The 18,746-nt window shown below is 30.6% G+C and overlaps 2 protein-coding genes across 3 annotated transcripts; one reads left to right on the top strand and one right to left on the bottom strand.

Moving 5' to 3' along the window:
• Positions 1–94: 94 nt before the first annotated feature.
• Positions 95–3,251, bottom strand: LOC114395092 (receptor-like protein CLAVATA2). Of its 2 annotated transcripts, XM_028356792.1 has the most exons (2): positions 1,606–3,251; positions 95–1,452 (listed from the first exon to the last, which is right to left on the bottom strand). In XM_028356792.1, exons 1-2 carry the CDS (start codon positions 2,979–2,981, stop codon positions 828–830), a joined length of 2,001 nt encoding a protein of 666 aa, XP_028212593.1. In that variant the 5' UTR covers positions 2,982–3,251; the 3' UTR covers positions 95–827. The 2 variants fall into 2 exon arrangements, with proteins under 2 accessions (XP_028212593.1, XP_028212592.1); XM_028356791.1 differs by having other exon boundaries at positions 95–3,251.
• A 3,177-nt stretch (positions 3,252–6,428) lies between these two features.
• Positions 6,429–10,239, top strand: LOC114396100 (CBS domain-containing protein CBSX6-like). The gene is made up of 2 exons (XM_028357996.1): positions 6,429–7,249; positions 9,101–10,239. Exons 1-2 carry the CDS (start codon positions 6,909–6,911, stop codon positions 10,035–10,037), a joined length of 1,278 nt encoding a protein of 425 aa, XP_028213797.1. The 5' UTR covers positions 6,429–6,908; the 3' UTR covers positions 10,038–10,239.
• The last annotated feature ends 8,507 nt before the right edge of the window (positions 10,240–18,746 follow it).

Genomic DNA, 18,746 nt, shown 5'->3' with positions numbered 1-18,746 from the left:
CAAAATATAATTACACTGTTCGAGTTTGTAATGATAAAAGAGGCTTGGTAGACTGGATAATTTTTCTAATTTTTTGTTGAGAGCATGTTTGGCATTTGATAACAAAGCTAAGTTGCTCAATTAACCTCTTTTCTGTTGTCAATGAAAAGGTTTCGTGAGAATATCATTTAAAATCACAGCACTATGATGAAGGTGTGAAGATAGTAATACAAATACAAATCTTAGACTTATGAGAACCTACTCCCCACTTACAGGGAAAACTTGGTTCCCCACCTCAAGAAAGAACTAGGTTAATCAAGAATTATACAAGTTCTCTTCACGTAAACATGCTTGCAAATCTGCAATTTGATGCCCAAGATCAAAATTTCACCATAACTAGACCAGATATCAGACATGTTCCCTACTGACCCTTCACCCACCACTGATTATGAATAATACATGTGATGATGCATTCTAAACTTGATGCAACCAAATTCCAGCAAAAGAGAACAACCATCAGAATGATGAGGGACTCGTCTTTACTCGGATCAAATTTTCATCATAATCATCCATTCTTTTCTTGGCTGAATGATGCCAGGGCTAGTCTTCACTCAGATAGATAAAGCCAGTGTTGAGTGTTCTTTCAACCTTGTGTTACTCATGTCATGGCATTTTGATCCTGTAAATCTGAGACACTTGATCAGGAATCACAAGAAAACACTTGTGAAGTTGATGGCCGGATAGTATTCCTAGTCACATAAGTGTATGTTTTACTTGAAACTGAGAACACAGGTACCAAATTACAAAATGGAATTTACAGGAGATTTGTAACTGTCACAAGCATCAAATCAAACTTTTGTTTGGAGAATGTAATTTCTTGCCCGGGCAGAACAGAAGAGAACCACAACACCAAAATCAAAACTAACAAAGGCACTGATAAAGAAAATCCCCACAGAAATTGGGCCATCCATCCTATCTTCACTGAAAGAACTTCCTTGCGCAGATTGAGTCCTTCCATCATCACATACTCCACTGGAAGTTTCCATGCACAGATCTGGATTTCCAGCAAATGCACCGGGAAATCTCCCATACCCTTGCTTCTGGGGAACATATCCAGAAAAACAGTTGTAGGAAAGATTCAAAATGGACAGATCTTGAAGGCTAGAAATGTTTCCTGGGATATGTCCAGACAAGGAATTATGTGACAAATCCAAGGCTTTCAAACTATGCATTTTCTGCAACCCCGGAAGCTGTCCGTAAAGAAAGTTGCATGACAAGTTCAGATATTCTAGGCCAGCTAGACCAAATAAGCCCCTTGGAATTTCCCCATGAAGCGAATTGCTGGATAGATCAATTCCAACCATTGAGGAAAGATCATAAGTGAAACTGAGCTGATTGCTATCAGAAACAACCGCCGAAACTCTCAGTTGAACCTTTCTTGCTGCAACCAATGGCTCTTTAACAGTGACATTCCTGGTGTTAAATATTAAGCTACCCTTAAAATTAATATCAGGTATGAAGCCAGTAAACTTGTTATGCGAGAAATCCATCATTTCTATTGCGTTAAATGTGAACAACCAACTAGGCAGATTTCCACTGAACTTGTTCTGAGCAAGAGACAAATACCTGAGGTTTGTCCATTTGGTTATTGCATCATTCAAGGATCCAGAAAGCTCATTGGAACTAAAATCTACAATCTCCAGAGATTTGCATCCAGCCAGAGTGAGTGGGATAGCCCCGGAAAACCTGTTGTTGCTTATATCCAGAATCCTCAAGATATCCAACGCATCAAACTCCGGTTGAATTACACCAGAAAGATTGTTGTTAGTAAGTATTAGAGCATACAGCTGAAAGCACCCAACAATACTGAATGGAATGGTTCCAGACAAAGAGTTGTGTGAGAGATCAATGACCTGCAGATAAGTCAAATTTCCAATTCTAGCAGGAATTTCTCCAGAGAGAAGATTGTGAGAGAGAAACAAGGCCTGCAAGCTTTTCAACTCAGTGATTTTCACAGGAATTTCACCAGAGAACTGATTGTGAGAAAGGTCAAGAAGAACAAGGCCAAGTTTCTCAGTTGTCTCAGCAATTTTACAAGGAATAGGACCAGACAAAGCATTATTACTCAAGTCCAAAACAAGAAGTTTCTCCGAGAACACAAGCCTAGGATATATTCTATACTTCAAGTGGTTCCCTGACAGGTTCAAATGAGTCAAAGCTTGAAAAGAAGCAATACAAGCAGGTAGTCCCCCCACAATAGAATTGTTAGATAAATTCAACACAGTTAGAGACTGAACTGAAGCTGCAAAGCAAGGCAAAGTACCAGCAAACTGATTGGAAGCAAGATTGAGCAAAACCAAAGGCTGTTGAAAATTGACCAAGTTACCAGACAAGAGGTTGTTCTCAAGGTCCAAATACTTGAGGGACTTCAGGTAAAGCAAGCTCTCCGGTATGCCACCACTGAATGAACAGAAACCAAGATGTAACCTTTCCAGATTTGCAGAGAAGTTACCAATCCAAGCAGGCAGTGGACCCCCCAAATCAGGGTTCCCACTCAAAACAAGCTCAGTGAGGTGCCTAAGCCTCATGAAAGAGTCTGGTATTCCCCCATGAAGCCTGTTGTGGCTGAGATCAATGGCTCTTAGGTTAAGCAAGTTGCCAAAACATTCAGGAAGAGGGGATGTGAAGTTGTTGTGGGACAACCCCAACTTGTTCAGATATGAAAGGTAGCACAAACTGGGGTGGATTTTGCCTGAAAGGTTCATACTGGTTAGGTTGATGGAAAGCACCCTCCCAGTTCTGTTGTCACAGGTGATTCCACTCCATGAAGTGCAGTTGGAGCCCACCCAGCTGGGCAAACTCTGGTTGGGGTTTGGCAGAGATGACCTGAACATTGAAAGTGAGATTCTGTCTTGTGGGTGAACATCAATTGAGTGAGAAGGAGTTGCAAAAAGAAGAATCACACAGAGAAGTGTGAGGGGTGTGGTGTGTCCCATCACCATGAGAGTAAAGGTGCAATTTTTAGGAAGGGGGAGAGGAGTTTGAAGCAAAAGAGGAACTGGGTGGGCATGGATTTTGGAGATTAGAATGAAAACATGATGAAATGGACATAAGAGAAGGGAAAGAGGAACAAGATCTTCCACATTGGTCTTGGGTTGGTTGTATCACGCTGATAAAGTGAGAGAGCAACAGGGGAAAAAGAGGGTTTAGGTTAGATCAAAAAAATAAAGTGGCTTTGTTGTGTTGTGCTTGGTTTGCTTTGCTTCCTCGTCTTTCTCTCTATACTGCATTACACTTTATCCTTTTTCAAGTTTCTCTTTTTAAAAAAAATAATTTTAAAATAAGTATTTTTTTAAAAAGAAAAAAATATTTTTTAAGGAAAAAGAATTTACACAAATATACTAAACAAATATAAAATTACTTATTTTATTAAAATAAACACTTATTTTAATAAATAAATTTAAACAAACTGACACCTAATTTATATCAAACTCAAGTCAGGTTAGTTTTTTTAAAAAAAATAAAAATAAATCATATCTAAGTTTTAATAAAAGTCTATTTGATTAAAAAATTAGGTTTTAAGTTATTTAAAAAGTGTTTTAAACCTAATAGATCAACCTATTTAAATAAATATAAATTATAATATTTTTTAATATTAAAATTATTGTAATGTATCATAATAATACATTATTTACTTTTTTAAAATATTATGAATGTTGATCCACGATTAAAAAAAAATTATTGAGTGCGAAATTTATGTTTTAATTAGAGAACTTATTACAAAATTATATTTTTAACTAAGTTATCTTGAAGTTGATAAACTTACATCATAATGACATGTTAAATTTCACTTATAAAACTTAGTTCATCTATTTTCACCTATCTTGTGCTTTAAATAAAGAATTGTTTTTTTTTATAGATTATAGTTTGTTTACATGGAATTTTCTCAACGATTTATAAATTTATTGTCCAATATAAAAAAAAATAGACTTATATAAAAACTTTCATATGAAATAGGTCTTTAAATAAACTAATAGGTTAAGCTAAACTTTCAAATAAATCAAGTCTAATCTACAAATAAAGTCTATCACATGTAACTAGTTAAGCTTAGATCTTAAATTTTTTAAACAGATTATATTTTTCATCTTTTTGGTTAATTTTATCAAATATAATTTAAAATTAAAAAACATAAGAAGATGTATCATATTTGTGGTAAGAGAACAAAGTTCATAACTTCACAAGAGAAGAGTATTCAAACAAGAGTGAATGTAAGAAAAAAATTACCAAATAATTTATAATTATTTTTTTATAACTAATCACTATATCGTGAGTTCGATTCCAAGGCGAAATTGTTTATTTTTTAAAAAAACCAAAATAAATGAAAACAGGAAATCTTTAGAAGATAAAAAGCTAAACTGACTTATTGTGGGATGGAACCAACAACCAGCTATATTATTATTAATGAAAGAGTTAACCACTACACCATAAAAATAATTTGTTATAAATTTATATCATGTTTAACATTACCCATTAAAAGGCTATGCTTTGGTCATCCCCTACCTTGAGTTGGGTCATTCTCATCCGGTTGCAACCCATTTAAAGACCCAACGATTTTGTGTCATTTCCAACCCGAACAGAAAATTTCAGATCACAAAAATTACAGAAAAATGATTTCTAATTGGTTTACAATTTTAGTAAGAATTAAAATCCTCTCAAATATATATATATATATATATATATATATATTTTACTTTCTCTGATGAAGCTAGAATGGTGAAGTGACAACGGAGATATACCACAAACACACATAGATCAGAGTACGAATGGGGTCGAACATTCTGGACTCAGGAGGAAGAATGATCCCACGTTTTTAAGTTGCATTCATTTTGTCAAGAGAGAGAGAAAATATGGTGTAATTTTCAAAAGCCACAAGTTAAATACTACTCCATCCCATAATCCCATACTAATTATAAGATGTTTTTCATAAATTTATTTGTCTTGATTTATAAGATTTTTTTAATTTTTAATACATTAATTATTTTATTCTTAATTATTTTTTTAAAACATTAATAAAAAATTAAGTGGATAGAAAAATAAAAAATATAAATAATTGATATATTTAATATAATTAACTAAATTAATATTTTTTTTAACAGACATAGATTAGTTAAAATGATGTTATAACCAGAGAGAAGAAATACTATTAAAAAGAAAAGTTGGTATACAGTATGTTATCCATATGTTACACTCTTAAAGATCTTCTTGTCTTGTTGTTATATCTAAGGGTCCTAAATTTTTTTGCATGGTACAAGACCTAGTAAACTCATGCACGCTCCAACGCGTGCGCTATAATCTTATCATCTTCACTTTCTCTCTGTCTCACGTATTTTTATTTTTTTTAAGAAGCAAGAATAGTGTTTTATATGTATACTTTTACATTGTAATTCAATTCATTCATTTTTTAAAAGTAAACCCCAACAATCCCTCATCCCTGTTGTTGTGGCATCACTGTTACATGTAGCAATCATTCCTAACTAAGCCTAGAAAATTTCAATATTCCATCATTCAACTCAAAGTTATCACAACTTTGCAAACCGAATCCCAATTGAATTGACAACATTTTCCAACACCAACCTCGTAGTCATAGCCACCACACCACCACCCAACATTAAACAGCCACACATTCGTCCAAACCTCTTTCCTCAACTTGTTGCTATTAACTACATATATCATTGGTGATCTCGCATAAACTTCATAGACACTGCTTCTGAAGTCATTATTAATCTGTTAATTAACGTCATTAATTAAAGGTGACCTATTGAACTATAACCAGAAGAATTTATATTTAAAACTTATCCCTTCTCCTCTTTTTTCTTTATCACTAAATCAATTTTATATTTTTAAGAAAGGGAGACAAATAACATAATTTCAAAGATTGGAAATTTAAGATAAACTTGTAGTCGTTACACGGTTTGTATTATTCTCTAATGAAAATTGGAGTTTTATTTGAGTAATTTGCATAATAAAGTTTTACATTTAAAACTTATATATATATCATTGAAATGAAACTTTAACTCTAATAAAAAAATAACACCCAAAATAATGTATCTAAGTTTTGTCCGTATGTACTATGTTATATGAAAAAAATTATGTAATATAAAGGATATTTTATATTAGTAATCTATTTTTCTTATTTTTCTTCCGTTTCTTTAAATTCAAACAAGCATTGTTTTTAATTTATTTCTCCTTTTTTCTCATTTACCTATTTTCATTCTTTGTTTATCCTCTCTTATTAAATAAATTAACTTATATATAGGTCTATAGAATTGAAATCAAAGATGAGTATGACAAGAAAAGAAAAACGTATTAAACTAAACAAATTAATTAAGGTGAAAAGATTCTCTATATGATGCAGCTCACCATACACATGACACATGACACATGACACATCCCCTGTGCCTTTCTCTTTTTTATTTGATAAATTGAACCTCCTTTTAGTGTGTGTCTGGTGTCCCATTCATTCTCAGGTCCCAACCGCATCAAGCATCGCTGATCCATCTTCTTCTGTCGTTGCATCTCTTGCTGTCCCCGAAAGGACGTACCTTATCCAAATCTCTACAGATCATATCTTCCCCAAAAGCTACGCCCTCTCTCTCTCTGATCTGATTCAATTGAATGGGCCTTAACCTTTTCGTTCTCCCTCCATGGCAATGGCTAACTCTTTCTCTGCCGTGATCCTCCACCGCCCTCCCATCACCGCCCTCGATCTTCTCCTCATCTTCCTCCATACCCTCTTATAGCTCTCACCCGACAAAGCAAAAAAAGCAAACTTTTTTTTTTCTTTCTGTTTTCGGTTTTTTTTTTAAGGATACAAAAAGCAGAACAAAAATCGATTTTGATTGTGGTTCCGGATACCCTTTTGGATTCCGATGGCGTCGGTGTTCGTGTACCACGTGGTGGGCGATCTGACGGTGGGGAAGCCGGAGCTGGCGGAGTTTCACGAGAGTGAGACGGTGGAGTCTGCGATTAGGGCGATTGGGGAGTCCCCTGAAGGGAGCATACCCATTTGGAAGAAGAGATCTCAATTGGGGATTGAGAACAGTGACATGAGACAGCAGAGGTTTGTTGGTATTCTTAGTTCCTTTGACATAGTTGCGTTTTTGGCTAAGAGTCGGTGTCTGGAGGATCAGGACAAGGCCTTGAAGACTCCTGTTTCCGAGGTTGTTGTTCATAACAATTCGCTGCTCAGGGTTGTTGACCCTGCAACAAGGTATATGATTTTATTATTGAATTTACTTAGGATGCACTTGTGTAAATTCGATTGTCATCCAATTACAGATTGTCATATGATAAGTCGGTTGATTTTTATTATAGAGTAAATAGTGTATGCACTGACAGTGACAGTTTTTACAATCAGAAATCGTCTGTGTATGGAAGTTTTGTTGACTTTTGCAATGACTACTTTAACAATCATACCTAGTATGTTTTCTGATTGATTGGTTAACACTGCATAGAAATTAAACTCATAATAGTATCTATTTTAAAACTCGTGTTTAGAGGGATTTCTGATTAGTTGACTTTGTAAAAATGTTTATTGTCGCCGTCTATGAAAGTTAAACTCTTGCTTATATTAACTAAACTATGCTTTAGCTAGAATAGTTTGTATGGGACTCTATAAACCTCTCCTTGTTGTGCTTGTTGGTGTGATTTGAAATTGTAGTTTTTTAGTGATCTGTGCCAAGTGGTAGGGGAACTTGACTGTGCTTTAACTGGTGTGGTGTGTGCTATTACGAGTTTGTGGATTGGTTTATTTAGTAGCAGTGGCAGTCAATGTTAAGTGCATGATCTGGCCATGCTGATGATAAGAATGTCATGCTATGTGGGTGGTTTGTGTTTGTTTTAGAGAGAAAGATTGTGATTTATGTTGCTATCAAAGATGAGATGTCTAGGAAATGATTGGTGCAAAATCACTGTCATTTAGGCATCTGGGGTTAGAGGATTGCACCATCAGCATCTTTGTTCCCCGATGGCATACGATTCCATTCAGTTACAAGCTACTTCCCAAAATGTGAGGGAATTTGGCATTCCCTAGTAAATTACTTGATTACTTGAGTTCTTATGTCAAGCAATGGGATATTAGATGCCCTTGTATCATATGCTTTGGTATCTTATACTCTCATATCAAAGGCATCTAGGAATGGAGGATGCCTGGATTAAATGCCATATATATCCTTAGTTCGTTCCTGTCATCCTGAGTTCCATATTGCTTCTTTCGTTAATGTGTATGGCTTTCATCTATTCATTACAGAAGGAACATACAAAGTTTACCAGATATTTGAATTCGTGAAAATAATGCTTTTTTTTTGCTAGTTACCAAATGCATCAAGGGGATAGGGGTGGACATCTGATGTATGCCAGTCATCCCCTTCTCCCTGTTTAATTGTGATTATCTATTATTTCAATTTTATGTGATAATTGTGGTGGCCTAAATATGTGATTATCCATTATTCTTTTTTTAAGAATAAAGGTGAAACATTTTATCTTGTAAAAAATGTGTGATGTATCATTGTATTTATTAGAAACTGGGAAAAGATAAAATGAGATAATTGAAACCTTTAAAGTGTGTATCTACTTTTAATATGTGATCAATATTCTTCCTTGTTACAATAAACGCAAACAGAAAATAGGTTATCGGGTGTTTGTCAACCTTAAAAGACCTGATAACTAAATATGGTGAAGCTGGTTTTAAAATTTGTATTTGGTAATCACATAAAATTTGCCAAATAGATATTGTCTGATTAGTTTGAGTTTAAACAAGTTCAGAACAACTTTAATAAAAAGTTGGTTTTAAGCTAGCCAGGTTATATCTGAATCAAAAGTTTCCTTATGTCCTTCCTCCATTCTATGTTTTCATTTTTCAGAAATTCAAAATAGTCATTGAAATTTAATAACATTAGTTGATATCAAAGTATGTCAAAACCAAACTTAGGCAAACAATATATATCTTAAAGCTAGTTTTAATTTATAATTTGATAACTAGTCTTAATTTGAACAGTCCTGAACCAGTTCTCTAATTTGACAAACACACCCTTAATATCTAACTTCACTTCCTCTCATCAAGGTTGATAGATGCGCTGGACATGATGAAACAAGGTGTGAAGCGTCTGCTTGTTCCAAAGAGCATAGCATGGAAGGGCATGAGCAAGCGATTCTCAGTTATCTACTACGGCAAGTGGCTCAAGAATAGTGAATCTCCTGGCAACAGCAGCAACAATCTACCACTTAGCATGAATCGGAGCCCCTCAACTTCCGTTACTCCTATCCCTGATAAGTACTGTTGTCTCTCTAGAGAAGATGTGCTCCGTTTCATCATCGGTTGTCTTGGCGCATTGGCTCCCCTTCCTCTCACTTCCATTGCTGCTCTTGAAGCAATTAATTCAAACTACAACTATATTGAATCTTCTACTCCAGCCATTGAAGCCACTCAAAAGCTTCCTCAAGATCCAAGTGCTGTTGCTGTAATTGAAAGCGCATCAGATGGTCAGTGCAAGATCATTGGAGAAATTTCTGCATGTAAGTTATGGAAATGTGATTACTTATCCGCAGCATGGGCTTTAGCGAATCTCTCCGCGGGACAGTTTGTTATGGGAGTTGAAGATAATGTCACCCCAAGGTCACTGCATGAGTTTAGTTTAGATTCACCATCTGGAGACATTGATTTAGTTAATAGTGGGGGTTCAAGGAAACCAAGGAAATTTAGTAGCAGGAGTGTCGGGTTCTTCAGCAATTCTGCGAGCCATAACTTTAGTTCTAGAAGCATGTATAGGGGTAGGAGTGCACCCCTGACATGTAAAATTACTAGTTCATTGGCTGCAGTATTGGCTCAGATGCTATCTCACAGGGCAACTCATGTCTGGGTGACCGAGGACGAGAACGATGAAGTTTTGGTCGGTGTGGTCGGATATGCTGATATTTTAGCTGCTGTAACCAAACCACCTACAACCTTCATTCCTGCTAATAGATCTACAGAGGGGTTTGGAAATGAAATTCAGTGTTGAATGTTTTGCTTCAACTTTTTCAATTAGTACTCTTAGCAGTTTGTCTCTTTGGTGCTCAATCATCTCACAGTACATTAAGATGAAAAACGAGTTTGGATTGTTGGTTTGTACAAGATTGTGTTAATTTATAATAGTAATAATAAAAATGAGTAATGTTTTCATGAAGTGAATAGTAATAACAAGTTTGGATTGTTGGTTTGTACAAGATTGTGTTGATCGTGGCATTGTATCAATAACAACTTAAACTTAGTGTATGTTTGGATAATCGTTGTATCATTTTTTAAAGTACATTAAGAATAAAAGATACAAAGAGTATCATTTTATGAAAAAAAAAATTAACACTCAAAAGTACGTTTAGAATCATAATCTAAACATGCACTTTATTTTGAGCTTAGATGAAAACATGACCCAAACAAACCTCAATTGGTCTGAAGTTCATTTAAACTGACATATCTCTTCAAGAAGCTCAAGCAGTTGCAGTTTTGTCCAACCATTAAGTGATAAAGGTGTATAGGAGTTAGTTTATTGAGTAGAACATTACCTCCTTTCTTTTGATGTTTAAGATTATTGCTAGAAAAATATTTTTATTTAATATTTTAATCTTTGATACTTGTACTATTAATAGTGAATATTTAAAAAAAAATGCATTAATTAGACTTTATAATTCTAAAACATTAATTATTTTGAAAAAAAAAATTAAAACACTAAAACATCAAAAGATTTGAAAAGGAGGTAGTATTAAATTAGAATCTTGTTTTGTCACTTTAATTAACTCTACGAATCAACTAATCGGAGTTTAAAGTAGCTTCTTGAGAGTTTTACAATGAATAAATTTATAGGAGTTAACAGGGCGGTTCTGAATCTGTTAAAAAAGAAAGAGCGGTTCAGAAAAAAATTATTTTTTCGTTATATTGGAATAGATTTTGAATTGAACTTTAAAACCCAATTTAATATTATCCAAATCAAATTTCTGTGCTTATATATGATTTTTTTCATTTATGGAATTAGTAGACCATGTCTCGTACTTGTATACGTATATATTTATAAAATTATAATGTCTTATTCTTTAAACTATATGAATTTTTTTAATTAAATTGGATTAGGTTTTGCATTTAACTTTAAAACCCAATTTGAACTTATCCAAATCAAATGTGTGTGCTTATAATTATATATGACTTTTTCTATTTATGGAGTTAGTAGATCATGTCTCATACTTGTATTAAGTATATATTTATGAAATTTTAATTAATAATTTGCTTTTGTCTTATTCGTTAAACTATGTGATTTTTTTATTAAATTGAATTAGATTTTGAATTTAACTTTAAAAACCAATTTAATCTTATTCAAATCAAATTGTGTGCTTATATATTTTTTTTTTATTTATTTATGGAATTAGTAGATGATGTCTCGACATGTCTCATACTCGTATAAGTATATATTCATGAATTTATGATAATTTGTTTTTTGTCTTATTCTTTAAATTATATGATAACATTTTAATATACTTATAAGATGATTAGTTTTGAATTAATTTGACATTTATCCTCATTCCTTATTTTTCTTAGTTATATAATTTTTTTTGTTATATCAAAAATAAATTTTAGTAAATAGTATATAAAGATCAAAGAAGGTAAATTATAATTTATTTATAATTCTTCACAAAAAAAATGATAAATCCATAAACTTTTTTATCAGTTAATTATGACTGTTTAAGATTAGATTAGATTTTATTTAAAAACAAATTGAATGGATGATGAAAGGAAGAACATTGGCTCCTTAATAGTCTTGTCGGGCTGCCGATCTCATTTAAAACATTTGCGATTTCATACTAAATAGCTTTTCTCTTGAAAATCAGTTTAATTAATTTATTTTGCAAACACCACTATGAGTTAAAACGCAGGGAATCAACCATTACAATTATGAAGAGTCAATGGCTGGACTATAGGCAATGCTTTCCTGCAGATCTATCATTGAAAAAATAGGTAAGATAAATGGTTGGGCTAATAAATTGATGATTACACTTGTTTGAAGTAGCTAGGTAATATTAGTCGTTAATAAAAAAATAATAATGAAAATTTTAACATATTTAATGTTTGTATTATTAATATTAATTATTGACCTTTTACTAATAATTAATATTACACTGCTCTTTAAAATGAGCAACTCACTTTAAATTACATAAATATACTATTGAGTGTAAATCAATTAATCCAAGATTACTATAATTTAAATGATGATTTCAAATTTGAGTGCTTAATATATAATTATATTAAATATTTAAAGGAAAAATCTTAATTTTTAGAATAATTTTATTGGACTCGCATAAAGTAAACTAATTTTAAAAATTATGAGAAATATAACATATTTTCGCATATATTTCCTAATTTTTAAAGATTATGTATTTCCTAATTTTCACGTATCGGACTCACATATTTCTTAATTTTAAATATTACGTATTTCACAAATTTGAGTCCTTAATTTTTAAAAGAAAACTGTCTCTACTAAAAAAATACTTGTGATTTTTACTGAATAAATCCCATTATTTAAATTGATAGGAAATAAACTATGTTGCTAATAATATGACTAAGTAGGCGACGTAACAAGTAAAAAAAAAAAAAAGATTTGTCTACAATTATGACAAAGGTAATATATAAAAATATAGCATTGCCTTTAGTGTGCTGGTTATGTCTTGTCAGAAACATAAAATATTGATGATTGCAAAATTTGTGGCTACATGTTGTTATTGGCTTCTTGTGTGACGTTACCTTAGTGATTTTGGGTTCCACATTAAGACAACTATTTTTTATTTTAGTTTTAATTTTCTGCGATCGATTTTAAAATAATGGTCAACCACCTAGCGTGATTGAATTGTATGGAAACTTTTAAAAAGTCGACCTAATCTTTGAACGATCCAATGTGTGGTCAAAACTGTACCAATCATTCATGCAAATGGCCCCATGTCATATTGGTGTCAATACTGATAGTGGCAGGAGAAAAAAAAAACATTTTACTCAGTCCGTCCTAAAATAATTGTGGTGGTAGACAAATAAAAAAATCTTTACATACATTCTAATTAAATTCTTTTAAATATATATAGTCTTATTCTCAGAAATTACAAAATAAAATTGGAAGTGTAAAAATATTTACACCAAGTTAATTAATATTTTTTTACTGCAATTAGACTCAGTATATATATATATATATATATATATAATATAGGGTACTTTACTAATATATGTTTTAATATATAGTGTATTTTCCTAATTTATTGAAAATGAATACACGTTGATTGGTAATTTATAATAACAATGGAAGGTTAGAAAAGAAGAAAATTCGAGAAAATATAAATGAAAGAAAGTAGAAAAAAATCCTAAGGAAAATGAAAAGGTATTCTATGTATTGTTCAAGTATTTTTTATACCTATATTGGAATATTATAAAAGTAATAGAAGGTTTATTCAATTGATAAAATATTATTTATAATAAAAATTAAATTAAAAATAAAAAACAAACATTTCAAACTTTTGGTTTTAATAAAATCTGATTCATTGACGGTTTGCAAATGTTTTATTATGTTATTTAGTTTATAAAAAAATGTATTAATTAAACTATATCATACCTATACATTGACAGTCTCAATATTTCAAATACTCTCGTTAACCATTTTTATTTCTCTCTTTTCATATTACATCATATCATTTATATTATATTTATATTTTTCTCTTTTTTTTCTCTCTCACCTGATGTCTAATATCATTGGGTGTCAAAATATAATTTTCCAAATAAAAAAATGTCATTAAGCTCTTGTTCTATTATGATTGTCATGAGGCAAGAGGTATATTCGCAAGTGCATTCTAATTTCTAGACTTTTCTTGTCTTTTCTAATTGAAAAATGGTATTTGTGTAACAAATCTTACAATAAAAAAAGAGAAATTAAAGAAAGAAAAATGTGAGGAAGAAAAAACTTTGAAATATATACATGATATGATAGAGAGATAAAGAAAGAAAAGTGAGAGAGAAAAAAACAAATATATACATAATATGATTGAGAGATAAATATATAAGATAATATTGTATAAATTATTATAAAAATTATTATGCATGTACTATATCTCTGTTTCGAATTTCTACTTTTGGTGATGGAGATGATAGCTAGGCATCTTAGAGGTTGATGCTAACAGTAGGGCCCTCAGGAAAAAGGAATATAAAACTATATGCGCATCCATCTATACATAACAGCTTATACTTAAAGATAGTTAATTTATAACATTATATCAAAATTTCAACAACCACACATATTTCTGATTCAAATAACTATCGTGTATATAAGAGGTACGAATTAAATAATAAATATAAGTGAAGAATGTAAAATAAGTTTATTCTCTTCTATAATTGCTCGCCATAAATTCATTATATATTTTCGTGTTCTTAAATAAAAAATTCTTACTCTATATCATTAAACGGAGAAATATTTGCATTAGAAATACTAGAGTAAACAAGTTATATATTGGCACATTATTAACTAATTAATATAACTACTCTGTTATAGTTAATTGATAATTAACATTAGTAATAATGTATCAGTTATTTATTAATAATATATGCACTTAGTTTATACGAAGAGCATATAGTTATGTACCATAATTTTTGTTAAGAAACAACAACAAAAAAATTGTGTTTTAGTGGATGAATAATAAGTTAAAAAAGGAAAGAAAAATGGACAAAAATCACGCTACGTGTTTTTCGTACAGTTTTTTTTTTCTTTCAAAATATTATGTATTTTCCTATGCAAATTTTTCCAATTAAACGTATAGTCTCACTTTTAGCATTAAAAAATATATAGCCAAATAGTTGAAGTGGCATAACATGCTTGAGCAATGGCTCTCCGCACTTTCAACGCGACGGAGAAAGCAAGTTCAAAATTATACTCTCCGCACTAAAAACTAAAGAAAGAAGAAAATTTTCTGGACATCATTCGATACTAAAACAAGAATATTCAAGAGATTAGATGCCAAACAAAATGTAACACACACACATATATCGATTTCACTTTTTTAAGAAAAATATTTCCTGGACACTCATATATATAATCTGTGTCTGAAAAGAAAAATAAAAGAGAGAAACAATAAATGTAATATATAATGATATGATAAAAAAAAATTAAGAGTGTAAGTGTCCAAAAAATATATTATTTTTTAAGTTATATCAAATTCATGGTAGATTTACTCATCCGTGATTGATTTATGTTCGTATATATACTAATTTTTCTTAAGTAAGGTGGCATTTGATCTGAAAGTGAGATGAAGTTTAGGCCATACATGAAATATAATAGAATGGTTAGATAAAAAGTTTTTGAAAGTCGCCTGATTGTCAGTAAACTTGGTTTGTCATATATATATAGATAGATGGAGGAGAATGATAGGACTAGAAGAACAAATTTAGGTCGTAATTAATACAATGATGTTGGGAACTGAAAGGTAGGACAGAAGATAGGTTAAGTCTAATTAACTAGACTTTATTACATGTATTCATCATGTTGGTTAGAATGTATTTTTTAAAATTAAAAATTAAAAATATTTTTTTTGTTTTGATAATAAGTATAAAATTATTTTAAAATTGAGTTAAAATCAATTCAGTTTTATTTTTATCAAATACATTATTTTAAAAATTATATTTAAACACTAAAAATTTGCAATCACCCAAAAACGAGACCTTTAAGTATTTAGTTTGTGGGTTGTTGTCACTTCTGTATTGCTCAACATATTTATCTTTATCTAAGATGAGATTCTTTACTTACACTTTGGATGAAAGAAAAGTAATTATAGAAGAAAGAAAATACGAATAATGATGAATTTTCTTTGTTTGATTGATGAGAAATAAGAAGAGAAAAAAATTAACTTACATAAACAAAAATTTAAATATTTTTTGTTCCTTTTTCTCTCAATTCAATTTTTTTTCTTTCCCATATTCTTTCCTTCGTCCCAACGGAGGTTATACTCTTTGGTCTTTATTTTAATTATTTGAAATAAATAGCTTAGTTTGTGGTATATCAAAAATAAATTTAATTTCTAAAAGTATAAATTCTATCAATTTTTATTATATATATTTTGCTTGAAACGTTAGCGTGTGTACCAAATATATACAAGGCGACCACCAATAGTATAAACAAGTATCTCTCTTTTATACCAATTCATCTCCCACGTACATGCAGATCGCATGTTGGGATTATTGGCTGATATTGTTTTTCGGTGCAGTATGATCTGATATTTTGTCCTATTTGAATTTTTTTTATCAATAAAAATCTATTAAGAAGTTTATAATACCTTAACATAATCTCTCTAATTGTTTTATGTGAATCTAAACTAACAACTGTTTGCTTATGGTATATTTAGTTTAAAAAATAAAGGGGACACATAAAAGAAAGCAAGAGAAAGATAAAAAAAATCAACAATGAGATGATTTTGAAAGTTATTTGAAAAAAAATGAGAAGAATTTTTTTAAAAAATATGTGTAAAATATAACAAATATTCTTAAAGCTAAAATATTATTTTAATCCATTATATTTTGTGTTTTTTTGGTTTTAATTTTTTGTTTTAAAATTCCTATTTTGATCTTTTATGTTTGCGACATTACTCAAATTGACAAAAAAAAAATAATTAAAACATAAAAGATCAATACAGAAATTTTAAAAAATAAAAGAGCAAAGCAAGAAAACGAGAAAATCTAGTAGACCAAAATGATATTTTAGCCTATTTCTAATAATAACAAAAAAGTAGAGTGTGTAAAGATAAAGAGACTTAGTCTTTTAATTATAAAAGTTTTTTATTCCTCCTAATTTGAAATGTTAGAAAATATAAGGCTATTTGTGACAAAACTAGTTCAAAGTTTAAAAATTAATTAGTAGTTAAAAGTTAAAAAGTTAATTTATTTAATTATAAGTATTTAATAAAATTAACTACTAAAATACTTGAAAAATATATAATAACAAAAATAATAAAGTTATATTTTGTTTAAAAAAGATAATCAAGAAATTGGGATTAATATATTGATGATAAAAATAAAATAAAATTAGAAATTAATATTTTAAAAATACTATTTTAAGTAACATTTTAAAAATCACTAAAAATTATTAAAAATAATTTTTTTATTGAATAGTTAAACCAAACTTTTCAACTGATACATAAAAATAAAAATTAACTGAAATATCTTGACAAATATAACCCTTTTCCATTTTAATAAATACTAAATAACAAAAAAAAAAACTAACACATGGATTGGTTCAAGTGGGTTTAGGCTTAAATTTCTTAAGCAATAATGTTTTGTAGATAAAAATATCATTATTGGAAGAAAAAATTTCATGAAAGTTAGTCAATTTTTTTTTGACAAAAAATTAATGATTGACAAAATAGATTAATATTTCACATCAATAGCATAATTATCTAAAAAATTATAAAGATTATTTTTCTTTTCTTTCCTTTTCATTCTTTCCACTTTCCTACCATCCAAACATAACATCATTCATCCTGATCATGAAAATGTAAAACAGTTGAATTATGAAAAATTTAACTCGACTACAATTTGGGTTTAATTTTTTTCGAATATTAAAATGAGCCATTGGACCAAGGTTCTTCTTGTATAGTGCCGAACTGCACAATTTTTTTTAATGTTCTGAGACATGGAAACAAACACATGGGAAGGAAGAAGATAACGTACGTCTAGCATAATTTGGGGTGTAAATTAATTTATGAATATGTTGGACGTGTAATAGAATCAAATTGATGATATGGAAAATACAGAGAGAGAGGAGAAAGTAAGATCACGTACGTCTAAGATGTTAACCATTCACACTCCTTGCTTCACATATTTGTTGAAGGAAGGAATAGAACTTTAGTCAAGCTGAGGCATGAGTGGACAAAACATGAAATCTAAATTTTCTTGTTTGAATAGTCTGCATCTAAGATGATTTCGTAACTTTTTTCATATACATATATGTGTGTGTGTCCTTGAAACCTATAACATATGGCGGAACTAACTTCGAGCAAACGATCTTTATTATATGCAAAGTTTAAAGTGATCATATATAAAAACCACTTTCTTATTAGATACATCCTGTATTATATTCAGGTAATGTGTGATGAGAATCAGTGATTGATGACCAAAGCACAACACACCAACAATCAACTTTTATTTACAAAGTTTCTCTGACTAAAGGTCGAGATTGGTATTGGTTGGTGTTGTCACCTTCTAACTGCAAAAAATAATATCAGTGACAGTATCATTCGCAAACAGGGAATTTAGGATGCTTGCATTATTGAAATCCCACTTTGTGTTGTGCTAAGAATAACATATATGCAACATGCCAATAATTAATGAAATCCCAAAAACTATTATCAAAGGTGAATGAAGTAGTGGCAAGCTACATTCTTTATTCTGTATGTCAAAAATTGCTGACCACAAACAAAACAACAAGGCGAAAGCAACCACACATTGGTATGCACTGAGCTAGCTAGTTACTCTCATGTCAGCCTTCAGGCATCCATATATATGAATGGAATCCAATTCTGAGAGCACGCCCTCCAACCCATGTCTGTATTTCGTGGTTTTGAAAAAGTTATACAACTGAAACTGTGGCCGCAACGCTGAAGATTTTTACCTCACGGCAAATGCATAGCAACAACAACTATTGTTGGGAATCTATATTGGCTAATGA

The sequence above is a fragment of the Glycine soja genome, chromosome 18, assembly GCF_004193775.1.
Source record: "Glycine soja cultivar W05 chromosome 18, ASM419377v2, whole genome shotgun sequence".
NCBI lineage: Eukaryota > Viridiplantae > Streptophyta > Magnoliopsida > Fabales > Fabaceae > Glycine > Glycine soja.
The sequence above is the reverse complement of the archived record's forward strand: the minus strand, read 5'-3'. Positions and strand labels throughout refer to the sequence as shown.